This window comes from Dictyostelium purpureum (assembly GCF_000190715.1).
Source record: "Dictyostelium purpureum unplaced genomic scaffold DICPUscaffold_508, whole genome shotgun sequence".
NCBI lineage: Eukaryota > Evosea > Eumycetozoa > Dictyosteliales > Dictyosteliaceae > Dictyostelium > Dictyostelium purpureum.
The window spans coordinates 1-18,470 of NW_003519842.1; the positions used below are offsets into that span (position 1 = coordinate 1).

An 18,470-nucleotide genomic window follows, 5' to 3' on the forward strand; every position below is an offset into this window, starting at 1 on the left:
TTTAAAAAATTTTTAAATAAAAAAAAAAATCCCCCTTCTTTAAATTTTTTTTAAAAATTTTTTTTTATTATTATAACCTTTAAAAAAATTCCCCTTATTCCATTTAATTTATTAAATTTTTAAAAAGTCCCTTATAAATCCAAAAAAAAGGAATTTTTTTTTTTTTTTTTTTTTTTTAACCCCGATATTTAAAAAATTAATTTTAAATAAAAAATGATTTTTTATTTTAGTTTTTTTTTTTTTTATATTAATTTTTATGTTTTTTGGAAATTATTTGCTTTTAAAATGCCAGGTGTAAGTCAACTATTTGTTTTTTATGTGTGCCATAACACGTTGCATTTTTGGAAATAAAATAAATACCTCAAAATAATTAATAAATAATCAAAATAAAAAAATGATTAATAAAAATTATGTTTTAGATATAGGTTTAATATTTTTGGTTGGATTATTTGTCTATCTAAAATAAAAATAAAAGATATTTGGCAATTTCTAAAAGATTTAGTAATATAATTAAATAAATAAGATAGCTTGGTAATAATAATAAAAAAATGATAAAAGTAAAAATGATGAATTGTTTAGATTGGGTGAATCCCAATTTTTTTTTTCATTAAAAGGTATGGGAATAGATTATTTATTCATAGTAGTAATAGAAATAATGGCAATAATAGAAGAATAGCAACTAATAATGTTATAATAAAAGTAATCATAAAAATAATAGCAACATTACATTTAGTTTTTAGGGTATATAAAATAGATAATCAAAATTATTCAAAAATTAAAATTATATAAAAATAAAAATTTAAATAAAAAATAGTTTATTATATATAAACTTATAAATAAACATTTAAGAAAATAAAATGTAATTTTTTTCTTTTTTACTTTTTTTTAGTTTTTTAGTTTATAGTTTTGACATTAGGAATAGTATGTATCGGTTATTGTGGGATGTACTTTAGTATTGCTTTTAAATTCTTTATTGCACAGGGTTTTTAAATATACAATTTTACCAACTTCTTTTCTCTGAAAACACATACATTATGTATATCAAAAAATGCAAACCAATTTAATTTATATACTTAAAGCATTAAAAATATATAAGGTTATATGTTATTTTTATTGAAAAAACTTTATAAAAAGAATTTATCTTTATCTTTATTTTTATTTTTATGGGTTTGGTTGATTAAAAAAAATTTAAATAAAAATAAAAGCAGCGGCTCTTAAAAATAATGAAATCTTGCTGGTCATAGAAAAAACTATCAATTGAACGCACAAAACGGATTTACTAAGATCAGAACTTGTGTCAAGTTGATTAAGTTTTGGAAGCTGCCGATATAAACCATTAAATCTTTTCTTCTTATGAACCATTAAATCTTTTCTTCTTCTAAAACCACTCGTGATACCATAGTTGCTTGGCCAGAACAATGTCTGATATTCATCAAATAGTTGATTAAAATGAAAAAATTGATTGGTGTTGATTTAATTGAGAGGTCTTTTACTTTGATTGGATCTTTACCTCTTTGGATTTTGAACTGATACGATAAATTCTTTTATGTTTATTTCTTTTTTATTATCCATTATTATATTTATAATTACTATTGATACCTATACTATTAAAAGAATTATAATTATAATTTTATTTATTATAATTATAATTTTTATCTTAATTATTATTTTTTTATTTTTTTTTATTTTTTTATTTATTTTTTCTGCCAGTGTCAGGATAATTTATAAATCCGCATATGATACAACGGAATTCTATTAAAAAAGTTAGTATGGGTTATAAAATAAAATTTTAAAGAAAATAAAACTTACTACTTGGTGGGAATTCACTTGGCATTTTTCCAATACAATTACCACAATTTTCAAAAAAGAGTAATCTTGTATCGGAAAATAAAATATAATAAATTTTTTTAAACCACCATTTTAAAAAAATAAATAAAATGAATGGTTTTTTTTGTTGTTGTTGTTGTTGTTGTTGTTTTGGTTGTGTGTTTGGTTTTGGTTGTGGGTTGTGTGGGTTGGGTTGTTGTTTTGGCTCTGGGTTTGGTTTTGGTTGTAGGTTGGGTGAGTTGGGTGGGTTTGGTGGTGGGTTTGGTTTTGGTTGTGGGTTTGGGTTTGTTTTTGGTTTTGGTTGTTGTCCTGGGTTTGGTTGTGATGGTTGCGATGGTTGTGGTGGTTGTTGGTGTTGATACTCTTCTTGGTATCTGTTATTGGAATCTAAAAAAATAGTTAGACACTACATTACTACAGATATAATATTTAAATGAATACCATCTAATACTTACTTTTTTTAAAAAATTCATAGTCCTCGAGAAGCTTTTTGGTCTTTTCGTAATCTGTTTCAAGCTTCCTTGCTTCAAATAATTTATCAAGACCATCATATAATTTTAATAATTTTATTTCATTATTTTTAATTAATCTTTCAAATAATAATCTGTAAAATTTAGCGAATGAATAGATTCTAAAATTTAAATATAAATGTTGAATATCTATAATAAATAAAAATTAAGATATATATAAATGAAAAACTTACATCATTGAAGCAAATATTGAATATAAAAAACACATTGCCTTTTCAGACAAAGTGTCGGATGAAGCAAACTTTTCGTATAAAAAAGCTGCTAAATATAATTCAATAATAAAAAAATAAAAAATAATTTTATTATATTATTATAATGATAAAGCTTTGAGCTATTAATATCGGTCTCCATTTTACTAATTTTGGATTCCATAGCCTCAACCTTTTTTTCAAAAATGCAATGCTATATAAAAATAAAACTATAATTAGTATTTATTTTGTTTATAATGTGTGTTTTATAAGAGATAATTACCTTTTTTGAAATAAAATTACCCATTTTTTTTTTATTTACTTTTTCCAAAGGGTAAATTAAAATATAAAATATAAAGTATCTATATATAATTAACAAAAAAAATATAATATAATGATTAAAAAAACACTGAAAGGAGCAATAAAAAAATGAATTTAATGAAAAATAAATTCGAAAAAAGTTTTTATAGAGTTTTAAAATTTTTTTAGAAAATGAAACAAAAAAAAAAATTTAATTGATTTTAATAATAATTTCCTTTTGTTAACATAATAGATTAGATCCAAACTCGGTATTCCCTTTTTTGTACATTCTATTAAATTTTTAATCTGTAGCTATCATTAAAGTAGTGATCATCCGTTTATTTTTTAAACACATCACCCAAATAAAATAGTAATTTAATTAAAAAAATTTAAAAAAAAATTAAAAAAAATTAAATTATAACCCCACCACACACTTTTTTTTATTATTATTATAAAAAGTGACTAATGTGTTTGGGAAATGAATTAATAAATTTTTATTTTTCTTAATTAAATAAAAATGAAAATTACCAATTTTAGAAGCCATTGCAATCTGAATTATTAAAAAAAAAAATGATGATTTATAATTATGAAAAAAATTTGATTAAAAAAAAAAAATTAAATATTATTTGATTATTTATTTAAAATAAATAAATAACTTTAAAGTCATTGAGTTGAGAATTTCTTTTTATTTTTTTTTTATAATTTTTTTTATTTTAATTTAATTTTTATTTTCATTATTTGAAAGACTGAGATGAATGTGATATTTTGAGCTAGAAACTTACCATCATTGCGATCTGAATTATTCAAATAAATATAATGATGCCAACTGTTTAATTTAAACAAAAAAAATTTTATCTTTAGTGGTCAATATGAAAAAAAAAAAAAAATAAAGTTTATATAAAATAAATATAAAGTCATGTTGAGGAATTTCTTTTTATTTTTTTTTTTATTATTTAATTTTTATTTATTTTAATTTTTATTTTTATTTTTATTTTTATTGAATAAATAAAATTGTATATTTCATAAAAAATTTGATGTATAATAACCATCACTTTAAATCATCCTATATTGATAATCATTAAATTGCACTAAATATACTTTTTTTAGTCTATCTAAATCATAACAATAAAGTAAATGAAAACCAACAATAGAAATAGCAACAATTAAAATTTTAAATTATAATAGCGTTCTTAACATGCCATTAAGGTAGAACATTCACTCTTTTTGGATAAATAATATTTAGTAGTCCCTATCTCCAAGAACATAATTTTTTAAAAAAAAGTAAATGAAACAACTAGAAACAGGTAAAACATTTTAACCATAAGATTTCAATAAATGGATTTACCTCCACCTTTTAATAAAATATATAAAATTATATATAATAAAATTTTAAAAAGAGTCTAAAACATAATCATCCAAAATAAATAAAATAAAATATATAAAAAAAAAAAATTAAATAGATTCCTTTAAGTTTGCTATATTGTGTTCGAATTAAATTAAAAAAAAATAATAAAAAAGAAAATATTGGATAGTCCATCAGTTATTTAAATTATATTAAATTATTTTATTTTTTGTTTTTTATTTTTTTTTTTTTAAATTATTTATTTTAATGGAGCCATGATTGAGAAAGAACCAGTACCAGTTTTTACAGGTTGGCCTAAAACAATACGAGATGATGGAGATTTAACAGCATCATAATCACCCATAAGAGCAGCTTTGGAAAGGAAAGAAAAAGTTGTTTCGAATGACATTTTTTGGAATGGTGAGGTATTATTTTCGATACCAATACGATTAAGTGCACGATAACCACCTTCAAAAGTCATGTAATCACCTAAAAGAATGAGATGACGTTTATCTACAGAGATACCATAAGCACCAAAAACATTTGAAATTTCTGAGGTAATGGCTTGACGGCAAGCTTCAACACCATATTTATGAAGAACTGAGTAAATATCGTTGGTATAAAATTCATTAATCTTTAATTTGTCTCTAAGATTGAAAATTTCATTAAGATTAACACCTTCTGATTGAATAGAGTATTCAGTTTTACCACCTACTTGTTTTTCATTGATAAAACATCTAGTAATACCTTTACATGATTTGAGAACAAACTTCATAGCTTCAGTTTCGACAATACCTAACATTAAAACTTTTTTACTGTCACTTGGAACACCAACAGTAAATGAAAGTGAGTTGTCAGAGTAATCAAAATCTTCACCTGGGGTAATGTTTTTATTGGTTGATTCTTCTTCTGATTCGACATCTGATTTTTCTGATGATTCTTCTGATTCGCTATCTTCTGATTCAGATTCTTTTTCTGATGCTTCATCTTCACCTTCTTCGTAAACGGAGCTTTGACTCTTTTTTAATTTCTTCTTGGCTGTGGTACTGTCATCATCAATGGATGGGGTTTTTGATTTCTTCTTTTTGTTATCTTTTTTATCTACAGTGGTATCTTCATTATTATCATCGTTATTGCTATCTTTATTACCTTCATCGTCGTCTTTACCAATTTTATCTGAATCATCTTCTACTAAATCACTACCTCTAACCTTTGAACCATGACCAATATCTTGTGTCTTTATTTTATTATTTTTTCTAACTTGGGCATTTACCTTCTTAATAAATTCTTTGAATAATACAGTTAATTGTTCCTTTTTAATTCTATGGAGCTCGAGAGTTTTCTTGAGAGTTGGTAAAAACTCGATAACAATTTCATAAATTCTATTGGTGTCTTTGAATGATTCTTCTACTGTAATGTCTTTTATAATATCGCACATCTTTAAAATTTCTAAATATTTAGCCATTTTTTCTGTTTCAGCTTTGTTGGTTGGATCGTTAATTTGGAACTCCATTAATGGAGTGGATGGTTTACTTGAAGCAGTCATAATAATTTCTCTAAGACGTGGGATACCTAAAGTTACGTTGGCTTCACCTCTACCAGCTAAATGGAAAGTATTTAATGTCATTTGAGTTGATGGTTCACCAATAGATTGGGCACAAAGTAAACCAACGCTTTCACCTGGTGATACCATACTTCTAGTATAATAAAGATACATAAGATTACGGAAATCTTTTTCTGTGATTTTACCATCACGATTTGAAGTTGTTTTAATAAGTTTTTGTGGATTGGTATCGATATATTTGTTTAATTGATTCATGAATGATTCTGAAACACATCCCAAATCTGATGATGGGTTAAATTTAGACATAACTGGATCCATTGTATTATCGACTTTCATTTGACGAATGTAATCGAAAACTTCATCATTTTGTAATTGACCAATTAATTTTTCAAAATCGAATTGAGATTTGAAGAGATCATAATTTTCAGCGATAATTGGGAATTTAGTGAGATATGGAGTTTTACCAATTTCTAATGAATCTTCACCATAGTTGAATTGAATAATTGAACCATCGGAATCTCTTACGGTATTATCGTATTGAATTGAGAGACCTTCTAAATGTTTAATTAAACAACGTTGGAGATAACCAGAACGTGAAGTTTTAACAGCAGTATCGATTAAACCTTCTCTACCAGCCATACAATGGAAGAAATAATCTTGTGGACGAACACCAGTCAAGAAACGATCCATAACAAAACCACCAGCTCTAGCAGATGGATCATAAGCTTGGAATGATGGTAATGTTTTACCACTGACCATACGTGGTACACGTTTACCTTCGAGTTCTTGTTGACCTAAAAGACATGAAACTTGTGAGAAATTGACAACACTACCTTTGGCACCAGAAACAGTCATCAAAGAGAAATTATTTTTTGGGAAAGGCTTTTGTTGACCACCTGGAATTAAAGTATCGATGATTTTAGATGTATAAGTATTTAAAGCTTTCTTGAGCATACCATCGAGACGAGCAACTTCACGTTCGCTTTGAAGAGCTTTACCAAAGAATTCACGTGATTCTTTAGCATTGTATTCTGAAGCATTTCCGAATTTAGCGGCAACATTATAACCTTCATCATTAGCCATTTTAAGATTGAGAGCTCTGAATTGTTCTTCCTTTGATTTCATTAATAAATCATCAACACCACAAGTAAAACCACGGGTTTGAAGATAGCTTGTGAACATACGACCCAAAATTGTTAAGAGTGAACCAGCAACATCTGGGTCATAAAGTTCATAACATGTATGAACCAAACCATAACTACTAGCACCAAAGTGACCTTTATCTAAAATACCAGCAACCATTTCATTTTGACGAATAATAACTAAACTATCTCTTGTAACATCTGGACCATGAGTACCCCACATTTTAATTGGAATCTTTGATGGAGCTTCGAGATTTAATGGAACTCTACCAATAGTTAAATGAGTAAGGGCAGCACTGATTAATTGTTTACCAGACCATAATGGAACAGGTTTAAAGATACATGGTGGTGGAGTAACAATTGGGTGTTTAGTGTTGACACTCCAAAGACAAGCATAGAGAATTGATTGGAAATCGGCTTTAGTGAAAAGAGTATCACGTTTAGTTAAAAGAACACCAGTTAAAATGTGATCTTGAATTAAACCTCTTAATGGTGCACCATTTCTTGGGACTAAATATTGATAGTTATTTGCGCAAATTTCACGAATTTCGGCTGAGGCTAATAATGATTGTGGGAAATGAATATTCATTTCATCACCATCAAAATCTGCATTATAGGTTGAACAATTGGAGTAATGCATACGAAGAGTTTTTTCATTTTTACCTAATACTTTAACTTTATGACCCATAATACCTGGTTTGTGAAGAGTTGGTTGACGATTGGCTAAAACATAATCACCATTTAATAAATGACGGTAAACTTTTTTATTTACACCACGTGGAGCATGTGGGTGGTTAGTTAAAAGTGTTTTAGAGAGGGCAACTCTTTTTTCCATTGGTTCTTTAGCAAGATTAATAAGATGTCCATTTTCGTCTTCAATAAAGTTTGCACCTGGATAAGTATCTGGACCATTTATAACAGCTTGAGCTAATTGATTATAATTGAATGATGTAACTGGTTGTGGGAAAGTTAAAGTTTTAGCGAAATATTGTGGAACACCCATTTCATTAGTTTCTAAAGAGATATCTGGTGAAATAACAGTACGTGCAGCATAATTAACACGTTTACCCATCATATGTTTTCTAAAGAGACCTTCTTTCTTTTCAAGAATTTGTTTGATACCATTGGCAACATCATTGGTGGTTGAGGCACTCTTTGAATTATCGTACATGTTATTTACGTGCATTTGAAGATCACAAACTGAATTTACTAAATATTTGGCTTTACCTTCACCTTGTTCGATTGAGCTACGGATCATTTTATTTGCTTTGAGCATACCTTTATAATGAGAGTTTTGTGGATGTTCTGAACGACGACCATTTACAAAGTTTGGTGGACGATAACGAGATGGTGTAACTGGGAAAACACGCATAAATAAGCTGTCTACATTTGATACTTTAGTAAATTCACGACCTTTTGAACCGCTAACTGGTACCAAATGACCTAAAAGTAAATCTAAAATTTCTTTCTCTTCATTAAAGAGTTTTTTGAGGTGATCTAAAACTTCCCATGGAGCAAACCAGGTACCATGTTCACTCTGATTTTCAACTGATGAGAAATTGGTTGGTTTTGATGTTTCTGAATTCTTTTTCTTATATTTTTCATAGAGTGGCATAACAAATAATTTTGATTTTGATGCATCACCATTACGTAAACGTGGTGAAAAAGTACCACAATTATTGCATGGAGTGGCATAACCAGAAAAAGTAGCAAAAAACTCTCTGAAAATTTCTCTTCTAATGTCTTCAAAATGTGTAACTTTATCGCCTGAAATTTCACTTGCTGAAAATACGCCATTTTTAAATTTATCTTGTTCGTCTTCTTCGTCTGATTCTTCCTCTTCTTTATTTTTCTTTCCATTTAATTTGCTTTCTCTTTTTGTATCTTTATCTTTCTTTTCATCATATCCTCTTAATAAAACGTTTGCCTCTCTTAAATTTTTGGCAGCAACAACATTTCCTCTTAATAATAAATTTAACTCTTCAGTAAATTGATTTATCTAATAAGATATAATAAAATTAATAATTTAGAATTATATATTTTTATTTTTAATTTATGAATATATTTATTAACAATACATACAACTTTTGAACCATGTTTAAAATGATGACAATTGAAACATTTGTTCTTTAATAATTTAAAAATGGTTTGGAAACAAACTGGATTATAACATGGGATAGCTAATTCTATATGTCCGAAATGACCTGGACACTCTATAAAATCTAATGAACATGTGCTACATCTATAATTTTTAAAATAAATTATGTAAGTAACGTCCCCTTTAATTTATAATTTTTTTTTTATAATTTTTTATTATTATTTTGATTAAATTTAGATAATTACCTTTCTGATGGACCAGTTGGACCTAATGCTGGATCATGTAAACCACCCGGAATTGGGCCACCTAACATATCAAATGATTCAACTTCGACCATTTGTTTAACACTGAGTTTTCTAATGTCATCTGATGTATAAAATTGAAAAGATACACCAGTGATCTCTTCTTTAATTAATGCGCTATTTTGTAATGACATTTTATTTATATATATTTGTGATTATTTATATATGTATATTTTATTTAATTATTAAGTATATTATTATTTTAGGTTATGATATAGTTTTTTAGTAAAAACCCTAAAAATATTTTTATTCTTTCGGAATATACAAAAAAAAAATAAGAGAGTAAAATAAACTCAATATACAGATACAATTATCTGAACCAAAAAAAAAAAAAAAAAAAAATTTTACGAAATGTTTCGTTTTTCAAAAAAAAAAAAAAAAAAAAAAAAAAATTTTAAAAAAAAAAATTATTTTAAAAATAAATAAAAAATTAAAAAAAATAAAATAAAATTTTTTTAATTTCTTTAATTTGTTATTATTTTTTCTAATTATAATCAATCAATTTCTATATATATATTTATCAAATATGTTTTTATAATCATTAATAGTAAATATTATTTTTGGATTTAAAGAAAATTTATTTTGGGTGTGGCTAAAAAATAGTTTGAATGTAAAATAAAAAAAGGTTTCAACTGATCCAATTTGGCAAAAGTATAATGATATATTATATATTATTTTATTTTTTTTTATTTTTTTTATTTTTTTATTTTTTTATTTTTTTTGTTTTTTTAATTTTTTTTTTTTGAAAAAATAGGCAAATGACCTTTCTTATTTTGTTTTTTTTTTATTGCTATTAATTTATTTCAACACACCACATAAATAATCATTAATTTATATATATTTATTTATTTATTTACTTTTTTTTTTTTTCATAATTTTTAAAAATGAAATTAACACCAGAAACCATCAGCTCAAAAATTGGTAGAAAGATTGATATTAATACAATCGAAGAAATCGAATTGGATAGTTTAGGTTTTACTGAAGTTTCATCATTTTCAAGATTGAAAGCATTAAAAAAATTAGATTTATCAAGTAATAGATTCCAATTAATTCGTCACATTAAAGGTTTATTCGATTTACCAGTTATCGAAGATTTAAATTTAACATCAAATCCAGTTACAAAACAAAATAATTATAGAATTACTGTTATTAAAAATTTACCAACTTTACTTGTTTTGGATGGAAAGTATGTAGTGGTAGATATTTTTAAATTAAAAAAATATTTATATTAATAATATTTTTTTATTACAGGGAAATTACAGTTAATGAAAGAAATCAAGCTAGAGATTTTGATGAATCAGCCAAAGATCCATTATCAAGAAAAACAAACTCAATAGAAGATGATGATAGTGACAATGAGGTTAACACTGCAAATAGTCAACAAAGTACAGTAAATAAAACTGAAGCTCAAGTACAACAAAGAGATGAAGATAATGAAGAAGAAAAAGCTCAATCTAAAAAATTAGATGAGGATTCTCTTTTTGGTTCTAAAGGTCCTAAAAAATTAGTATTTGAAGAAGATGAGGAAATTTCATTGTAATTATTATTAACTTTAATATTATCTATTGTTTTATACTAATATTCTAATTTTATTGTAGAGAGTCAATTAGTTTATCATCATTAGAAAAAAAAAAAGTAGAAAAGAAGCCACAAAAGACATTGATATTTGATGACGATAATGAGGATGATATTTTTGGAAATAATAAACCATCAAAAACTACAGCCACAAAAAAATCAAATTTTGACTTGGACGACGATTTATTTGGTGACAGTTCAAAAGATTCAAAAGATAATTTAAGTTCAGATTTCGATTTAGGCAGTTATATTCAAAAAAATAAAAACCGTGGTAAAAGTAGTTTATTCGATTAAATAAATAATAATAATACAAATTAAAAGATTAATAAAATAAAATAAAATAAAATAAAAATTACAAAAATTATAAATTATAAAATAAGAAAAGTTTTTTTTCTTTTTAGTTTAAAATATTATATACATAAATTTAAATTTATTAAACACCACCAGCATTTGAGCCAGCAAAAATAATTTTAGTAGGAATTAAATCTCTTGAATATCTACGCATATTTACATCTCGATTACATTGTTTGTTATCATTGTTAGAGTTATTACTACTATTACTGTTGTTATTGGTGGATATATTTAAAGTTGGGGTTATCTTTGGTGATAGATTAAAGCTTCTTGGTGACACTAATGAAATGGCGGCTATATCATCGGAAACATTACTATTATCATCATTTGTTATATTTTTGGAGTTTTTTTTTTTTTCATCATCATCATTGTTTTTTATGGTTGTTGTGGTTGTTGTAGTTGTGGTGGTTACTGATATTGGGTTTTCTTCGTGATGAGGATGATGCTCTGGTGTTGTTGAGCCACTGTTAATTTCTTTTTTAAATGTTTGGTTTTCTAAGCTTGATGCTGTAACGGAATCAGTTTCGTATGGTACAGATGCACTAATTGTAAAATAGTCATTGTTATCTTTAAAGCCAATGTCTTCTTCGCCACTGGACGATAAGGATCTTTTGTTTTCGTTGAATTGGAAATCAATTTCTTCATCCTCTTCATCAGATGAGGATAGTTGTTCAAGTTCTTTAATTGATTCTATATCGACTTCTTCATCATCGTCTTCATCATCTCCATCGCTTAAATCATAATCTTTAATCTTTTCGATGACTTTATTTCTTTGTGATGTAGATGATGATGCAGACTGGGAGTTTAGTATTGGTGAAGAGTCATTTAAGTTACTGCCATCTAGTTTAAAACTGCCAAATCCGGGGGAGTAACAACCACTACTGCTTTTACTATTCTTTTTACTATTGTTGTTACCAATGCTAGCTTGAGGTGTACTTGCTATACATATGGTTGGGGATGGATTCGATTCGAATTGAGAGTCTTGGAATATAGTTAATAGATTATATAGGGCTGATTTCGAAATTTGATCTCTATTTTTCTTTAAAAAATCTATAATTTCATCACATGTTTCATTTAAAATATCTATTCTGTGGATTAGTTTCATATAGAGTTCATTATTATTTAAATAGTATGGGTTATTGTTCATATTCATACCCTCGTTGATAGAGTTGAATCTTTTAATTAAATCTTGAACTGATTGTCTCGATATCATTCTTTTCTTTTTATTTTCTTTTCTTTTGAATGGTCTAATTTCAGATGACTCTGGAATATTTGAAAAATTACTTGAATTGATTGGGTTATAACCGAAATTATGACTATAGTGACCACTTGAGTTTGTATCAATGGAGGAGTCTTGTAAATTTACACTGTTTTTTAAATGAATATCTTTAAGTGATATTGATGGTTGCTGAAATAGTTTATGTAAATCTTTAAATTTAGATGGATAGTATTTTTGATTTGGGTTATGAATAATCTATTAAATAAATATTAATGTATAAAAAGAAAAAAAAAAAGAGTTTTATTAGTATTTTTATTCTTTTATAAATGAAAAAAAATAAATAAATAGATTTAAAAATTAAAAAAAATAAAAACATGAATAATAAAAAAAAAATATTTGATTATAAAATGGGGGAAAATGGAATATTAAAAATATGATTAAAATTTTATTGTCCCTAAAAATAAAAATACATCAATATTATAATACAAAAATATTCGCTAAAAAGATACCGAGGAATGTTTGATAAATGATGCTAATAAATGATTATTATTATTATTGTTATTATTGTTATTATTGTTATTATTGTTATTATTATAATTATTATTATTTAAAAACAATCCATACTAAATAGACTAAAGATGATTATATTTCTTTATGAAATGTATTGTAAATTATTATTTTTAAAATAATATCTGTATCTAGCTTTGCGTGGTTTTGTAAAAAAATTTATGATTGTTTAAAAAATGTGTAAAATTAAGTCGTAAATACTTACATTTAATTGTAGTGATTTTTTTCTTTCGTTAAATAATGATTTCCTTCTTTTATTTCTAAAATTGTTAAATAATCGATTTTTTTGATTAATACTTTATTATGCTTTAAATTATTTAAATAGATTTATGTATAGATGAAAAAAAAAAAAAAGGTAAAAATATTTTTATTTATATACACAACACATAGATTTAAAATAGTAAATTGACTAAAAAATACAAAATTTAATTTTCCAAAAAAAAAAAAAAAAAAAAAAATTTATATATAAAATATATAATTTGATTGACACAATATTATTATTATTGCTTTAGGTAATTATAATTATATTTATAAAAACATAAATTATTATTATTATTATGATTGAGAGTTTTTTAATTTAATATAAATTTAAAAAAAAAAATTGGTTTTTTCAATAAATTTTTATTATTATAAAAAGAAATGAGAGAATTTTAAAAAAAATAAAATTATAAAAAAAATAAAAAATATATATTTTTTATATTGAAAAAAAAGATAAAGATTAATTTGGTAATGAGTTTAATCTATCATAAATAAAGGGATTACTACTAAAATATAAATGTATTTATAAATATATAAACACACACAGTATTGAAAAAAAAAAAAAATAGACACAATTTAAATAGTCTTTTTGAAAATAAATAATTTAATAATAAAAATAATAAAAATAATAATAAAAAGTATAAAAAAATTTAAAATATGGGGCTATTGAATCTTTTTTTCTTTTAATGTGTTGGTGAAGATAATGTATATTGGAAAGTTAGTGTGTCAAATAAAAGGCAAAAAGGGTAATCATAAATTGCATCACTATCCAATAACACAACAATACATATTAATTAAGATGAGATTACAATAAAACAATAGTTAAAGTAGTGGTATTTTGTTGTTGTTGTTGTTGTTTCTTTATAATTAAAAGAGTATGAAGCAATTTATGTGTGTAATTTGAGTGTTTCAATTGTGTGAATTTGTGTATTATGATATTTGGGTGCGATAGAAAAAATGTTGAAATATGAGTTTTGGGGTTATTATTTAATATTTATTTTTATATATATACATTTATTTTTGAGTGAGTGTGTAGAAATAGGTGGTGTTGATAATTTTTATATGTGCTAATGGGCGTGTGTGTTGTGTGTTAACAATTAAAAAAAAAAAAAAGAGTGGGAAAATGAATTATTTTTATTGTATGTGAATTTGGTTATCACCACACAAACCCACCCCCACAAAACGTTAAAAAATCAAAATCAACAAACCCAAAATATTAATTTAAAAAACGTAAATTGATGTTGGTATTATTTAACATGTAAGAGTGAATGGAGTATAGTTATAAATTATTATTTAAATTATTATAATAATAGTATTAATATAATAATTATAATTATTAGTTATATATAGTTATAATATTTTAGGATTCTTTGAATAATTATTTAACCTGAATATATTAGTTAAAATACAAAAAAGTTGAAGCTATATAAAAACTTACATTCCTAATGAGGTTAGTTTGTTATAAATTTCATCTCTTTGTTTTTCATTTGCAGCTTTAAAATAAAAAGTTCTATTATCATTTCTAACAGTTAATCCATTTTGATCAAAAATTTTAATTTTTAATTCAGATATAGGTATTACTGTATTTTGAATAATTATAAAAATTTTAATCATTATAATAATGAAAAAAGGGGTGTGTTAATAATTTGATTATCATTAAAAAAAAAGTAATTAAATTTAATATTTACCATTGACAGGATATTCTGAAGTTCTTTTTTTAAAACATAGGATTTGGTTGTGGTGTAATTCTAACCACCTTTTAGACCACTTAACTTTACCCTTTTTATGTACATACTCTTGGTGTATTAAAATTATGTTCTCTGGACACTTGTAATGTAAAGGATCAGCTATGATATAGTTGATTAATGTATCCATTTCATTTCGTTCGATTTTAGATGAGAAATAAAAGTCGTATGATTTAAATTCTTTGGTTCTAAATGAGAGAAAATTATCGGTGAATGGGCTTGGAATTGATTTGTCAAAAGAGGTGAATGGGATGGTTTTGATACTTTTTCCCTTTCTGATGATTTTTAACATTCTAAAATTAAAGTCGAATTGTAGTATAAATGATTTATATTTATTGTTCTTTTGTTTGAATTTAAAATAAACCGGTATCCTCAAAATTCCTTGAGATAGAATTTTATATTCGTCATTTGGGTTTGCTGAAAATATATTTAAATTTGCTAAAGAATGATTGGCTATCATATCCTGGCTATTATACACTCTATTTACCAACTCTATTGTATCTTGACCACCATCACCATTATTGGGAGTATTGGATGTAATAACATTGTTCTTAATTACATTGATTGGTTTAATTAATGATTCATAGGTTTTTAACTGTATAGATTCTTCTTTTTTATTGCTATTGCTACTATTATTGTTATTTTGATTTTGATTTTGATTTGCACTTATTAGATTATAAATATCACTGTTGTTTATTGCTTTGGGTGGTGAGGAAATGGATTTTGGCGGTAAAGGTGGTGGGGGAATATTTAATCTAACTAATTTTTTACCGCTTCCCAAAGTAGGACTTGTTGTATTTATATGGTTATGACTATTGCTGTTTGTAGTGGTATTATTATTATTATTATTATTATTATTATTATTATTATTATTATTATTATTATTATTATTATTATTATTTATATCCATGTTGTTAATAATTTTTTGATCTCCTTGACATTTAGAGTAATCTTGATTACTATTGTCATTCTTTATGTAATTTTTATTATTGATTGTATTTTTTTTATTTACATATGATATATTAGTTTTACTGTTACTTTGTGAAATTTTATTTTTATCCATACTAATACAAAACTAAGTGTTATTATCTGTGTGATATAAAATAAATATTTTTTAGAATTAAAAAAAAAATAAAAAAAAATTTTAAAAGAAAAAAAAAAATTATTGATTGTAAAAATTAATTAAATCTGTTGTGTGGGTAATGATTTTTTTTATATTTTCTTTGATGTGTGTGTTTTTAATAATAAAAATGTTTTATCATAAAATATATTTTTATCTTTTAATATTATTATATTTTTATTATTTATTATATTATTATTGTTTTATTTATTTTATTTTATTTAAAAAAATAATAAACAAAAATAAAAAAAAATAAAAAATTTAATTATTTAGAATTTTTTTTTTAATTTTTTCTTTTTTTTTTTTTTATAATTATTTTTAAAATTTTATAAAAAATATCTTTTTCAACAAATCTATAAAATAAAAATATTATAAATTAAAAAAAAAAAAAAAAAAAAAAAAAACAGGGAAAAAAAACTACCGGAAAAAAAAAACCCATTTGACAAATTAAAAATAAAATCTATAAGGTTTTAAAAAAATATTTTATAAAAAAAAGGTAAAAACCCAAAGGAGTTTAAACATTTATATTTGGGGTTGGGGGCAATCCTTTTTTTTTTTTTCCCCCCCAAATCTTTTTTTTTTGTTTTTTAAATTCATTATTTGAAGTTTAATTTTTTTTTCATAATCATGTAATTCCTGATTTTCCTTTATTAGTAAAAAAAACTATTTAAGTATATTACAACTTTTTATTATATTATATAATAAAAAATTTAAATGAAGGTTTTTATTATTTTTATTACACTTAAGATATATGATTTTATTTATAATTATTTGTAATATAAAAATGAACATGAAATATAAATTAAAAAAAAAAAAAAAAAAAAAAAAAAAAATAAAATAAGAAAAGACTGTGTTTTGTTTGTAATATCTTTATTTAATATATTTATCAAATTTATGAATATGATAAGTAGAGCTAAAATGTAACCTTCACATGTTAATTGAACAGGAGCTGGTAAATTAAAATCTTGATGCAAGTTTTTGAGTTTATCTAATGATATGATTTTAAAGTATCTTTTTGAATTGCTTCTGATAATAATGAGTACGAATTGGGGTTGGTTGAACGAGATAATGGATCTATACCACAAATTGACATAACCATTCTCCTATTACTACTTGATCTTGAAACACCTAAACCTAAACATAATTTCTTTAAAGTTGAATTATTTAATTCATAAAGATCCACTGCATAACAATTATTAGAACCTTTACTTAGATTAACTTCGTGATTTTGAGTTTTAAAACCAGTTGTTGCTATTGATTTAAATGTAGGAACTTTTTCGTCTCTTTCATCAATTTTACAGACTTTATAATAACCATCAAGTTCAATTGCAATCCAACTTTTATCATCTTTTAATGTATCTTTGAGCAATGTGTTAATGTTTCTACTTGAGGAATCTGAAATTGTTGCCAACCAACCTTTATTTACAATATGATTTAAATTATCTTTGGAAAAAAATGCACTATCACCAACTAAATGAAATTTAAGATCTTTATACGTTCCTAATACGGGATCAACACTACTTGAGGGATTAATTTCATTATCTAACTTGTTAAAAACTCTATAATATGGATATTTGAATTCTTTATAGCTTAAGTGACCATTTGAATGAGGTTTATGAGGTATACACATAATTGGTGATTTATTTTTATCTTGAATATATTTCTCTTTTGAATCTGAATCTATGAAGTATTTATATATTGTTTCATCAAGGGTGCAAACTTTAATTCCTTCTACCAATTCATAACTAATATCACTCATTTCACCTGCAATTCTTTTAATTTGATCATCTGTAAATTTGGGTGTTGATTGAGCCAAATAGAATCTGTCTTTCATATTTGTATTACTATGATTTATAATTTCCATAATTGTTTTAAAAACTCCCAAATCTAACACTAAGGTAATAGACCAATATTCAAAAAGCTCTTCTTTGGTAATCTTTGAAATAGGCTTAAAATTATACTTTTTGGAACCTCCTTCAATTTCTCTTTTATAAATGTCTTTTTTTTCTGAGTTGATTATACCTAATTTGAGATTTGTTAGCTCCAAAAAAGCTATTTACAATTTTTTTTATTGAAAAACAAACTAATATCCTCTTCTAATGATATTCCATAATGTTTATTTTCAAGTCTTGCATACGTATTACCATCAACCAAAAAGAGTTCTTCAGTTACAATTTTCCTGGATTTTGATTTAATTCATTGATTGCTTTTCTTTTATTGATAGTATAATTAAAGAATAAAGTTGTTGATAATTATAATTATAATAATTTTAAAAAAAAATTTTAAAAAAAAAAACCGAAATAAAAAAATAATAAAAAAAATAATATTCTCTAAAAAAATAT

The 18,470-nt window shown here is 24.1% G+C and overlaps 6 protein-coding genes across 6 annotated transcripts; 1 reads left to right on the forward strand and 5 right to left on the reverse strand.

The window, feature by feature from the left end:
* Positions 1 to 1,690: 1,690 nt before the first annotated feature.
* Positions 1,691 to 2,852, reverse strand: DICPUDRAFT_84621 (uncharacterized protein; the record flags this gene model as incomplete). Its single annotated transcript, XM_003294076.1, has 6 exons — positions 1,691 to 1,752; positions 1,810 to 2,214; positions 2,283 to 2,458; positions 2,531 to 2,618; positions 2,714 to 2,759; positions 2,829 to 2,852. 6 exons carry the CDS (start codon positions 2,850 to 2,852, stop codon positions 1,691 to 1,693), a joined length of 801 nt encoding a protein of 266 aa, XP_003294124.1.
* A 1,594-nt stretch (positions 2,853 to 4,446) lies between these two features.
* On the reverse strand, positions 4,447 to 9,427 carry DICPUDRAFT_159076 (RNA polymerase I, largest subunit; the record flags this gene model as incomplete). The annotated part of the gene is made up of 3 exons (XM_003294077.1): positions 4,447 to 8,892; positions 8,976 to 9,135; positions 9,237 to 9,427. 3 exons carry the CDS (start codon positions 9,425 to 9,427, stop codon positions 4,447 to 4,449), a joined length of 4,797 nt encoding a protein of 1,598 aa, XP_003294125.1.
* A 750-nt stretch (positions 9,428 to 10,177) lies between these two features.
* Positions 10,178 to 11,162, forward strand: DICPUDRAFT_42958 (uncharacterized protein; the record flags this gene model as incomplete). Its single annotated transcript, XM_003294075.1, has 3 exons — positions 10,178 to 10,479; positions 10,545 to 10,829; positions 10,892 to 11,162. The coding sequence occupies 3 exons, from the start codon at positions 10,178 to 10,180 to the stop codon at positions 11,160 to 11,162; spliced, it is 858 nt and encodes a 285-aa protein (XP_003294123.1).
* A 139-nt stretch (positions 11,163 to 11,301) lies between these two features.
* DICPUDRAFT_159078 (uncharacterized protein) lies at positions 11,302 to 14,877 on the reverse strand (the record flags this gene model as incomplete). Its single annotated transcript, XM_003294078.1, has 4 exons — positions 11,302 to 12,693; positions 12,948 to 13,061; positions 13,211 to 13,265; positions 14,702 to 14,877. 4 exons carry the CDS (start codon positions 14,875 to 14,877, stop codon positions 11,302 to 11,304), a joined length of 1,737 nt encoding a protein of 578 aa, XP_003294126.1.
* A 63-nt stretch (positions 14,878 to 14,940) lies between these two features.
* Positions 14,941 to 15,918, reverse strand: DICPUDRAFT_159079 (uncharacterized protein; the record flags this gene model as incomplete). Its single annotated transcript, XM_003294079.1, has 2 exons — positions 14,941 to 14,974; positions 15,059 to 15,918. The coding sequence occupies 2 exons, from the start codon at positions 15,916 to 15,918 to the stop codon at positions 14,941 to 14,943; spliced, it is 894 nt and encodes a 297-aa protein (XP_003294127.1).
* A 1,198-nt stretch (positions 15,919 to 17,116) lies between these two features.
* Positions 17,117 to 18,180, reverse strand: DICPUDRAFT_84625 (uncharacterized protein; the record flags this gene model as incomplete). Its single annotated transcript, XM_003294080.1, has 1 exon — positions 17,117 to 18,180. A coding segment is annotated over one exon (1,062 nt), but the record flags the coding sequence as incomplete, so codon positions are not given.
* Positions 18,181 to 18,470: the final 290 nt, after the last annotated feature.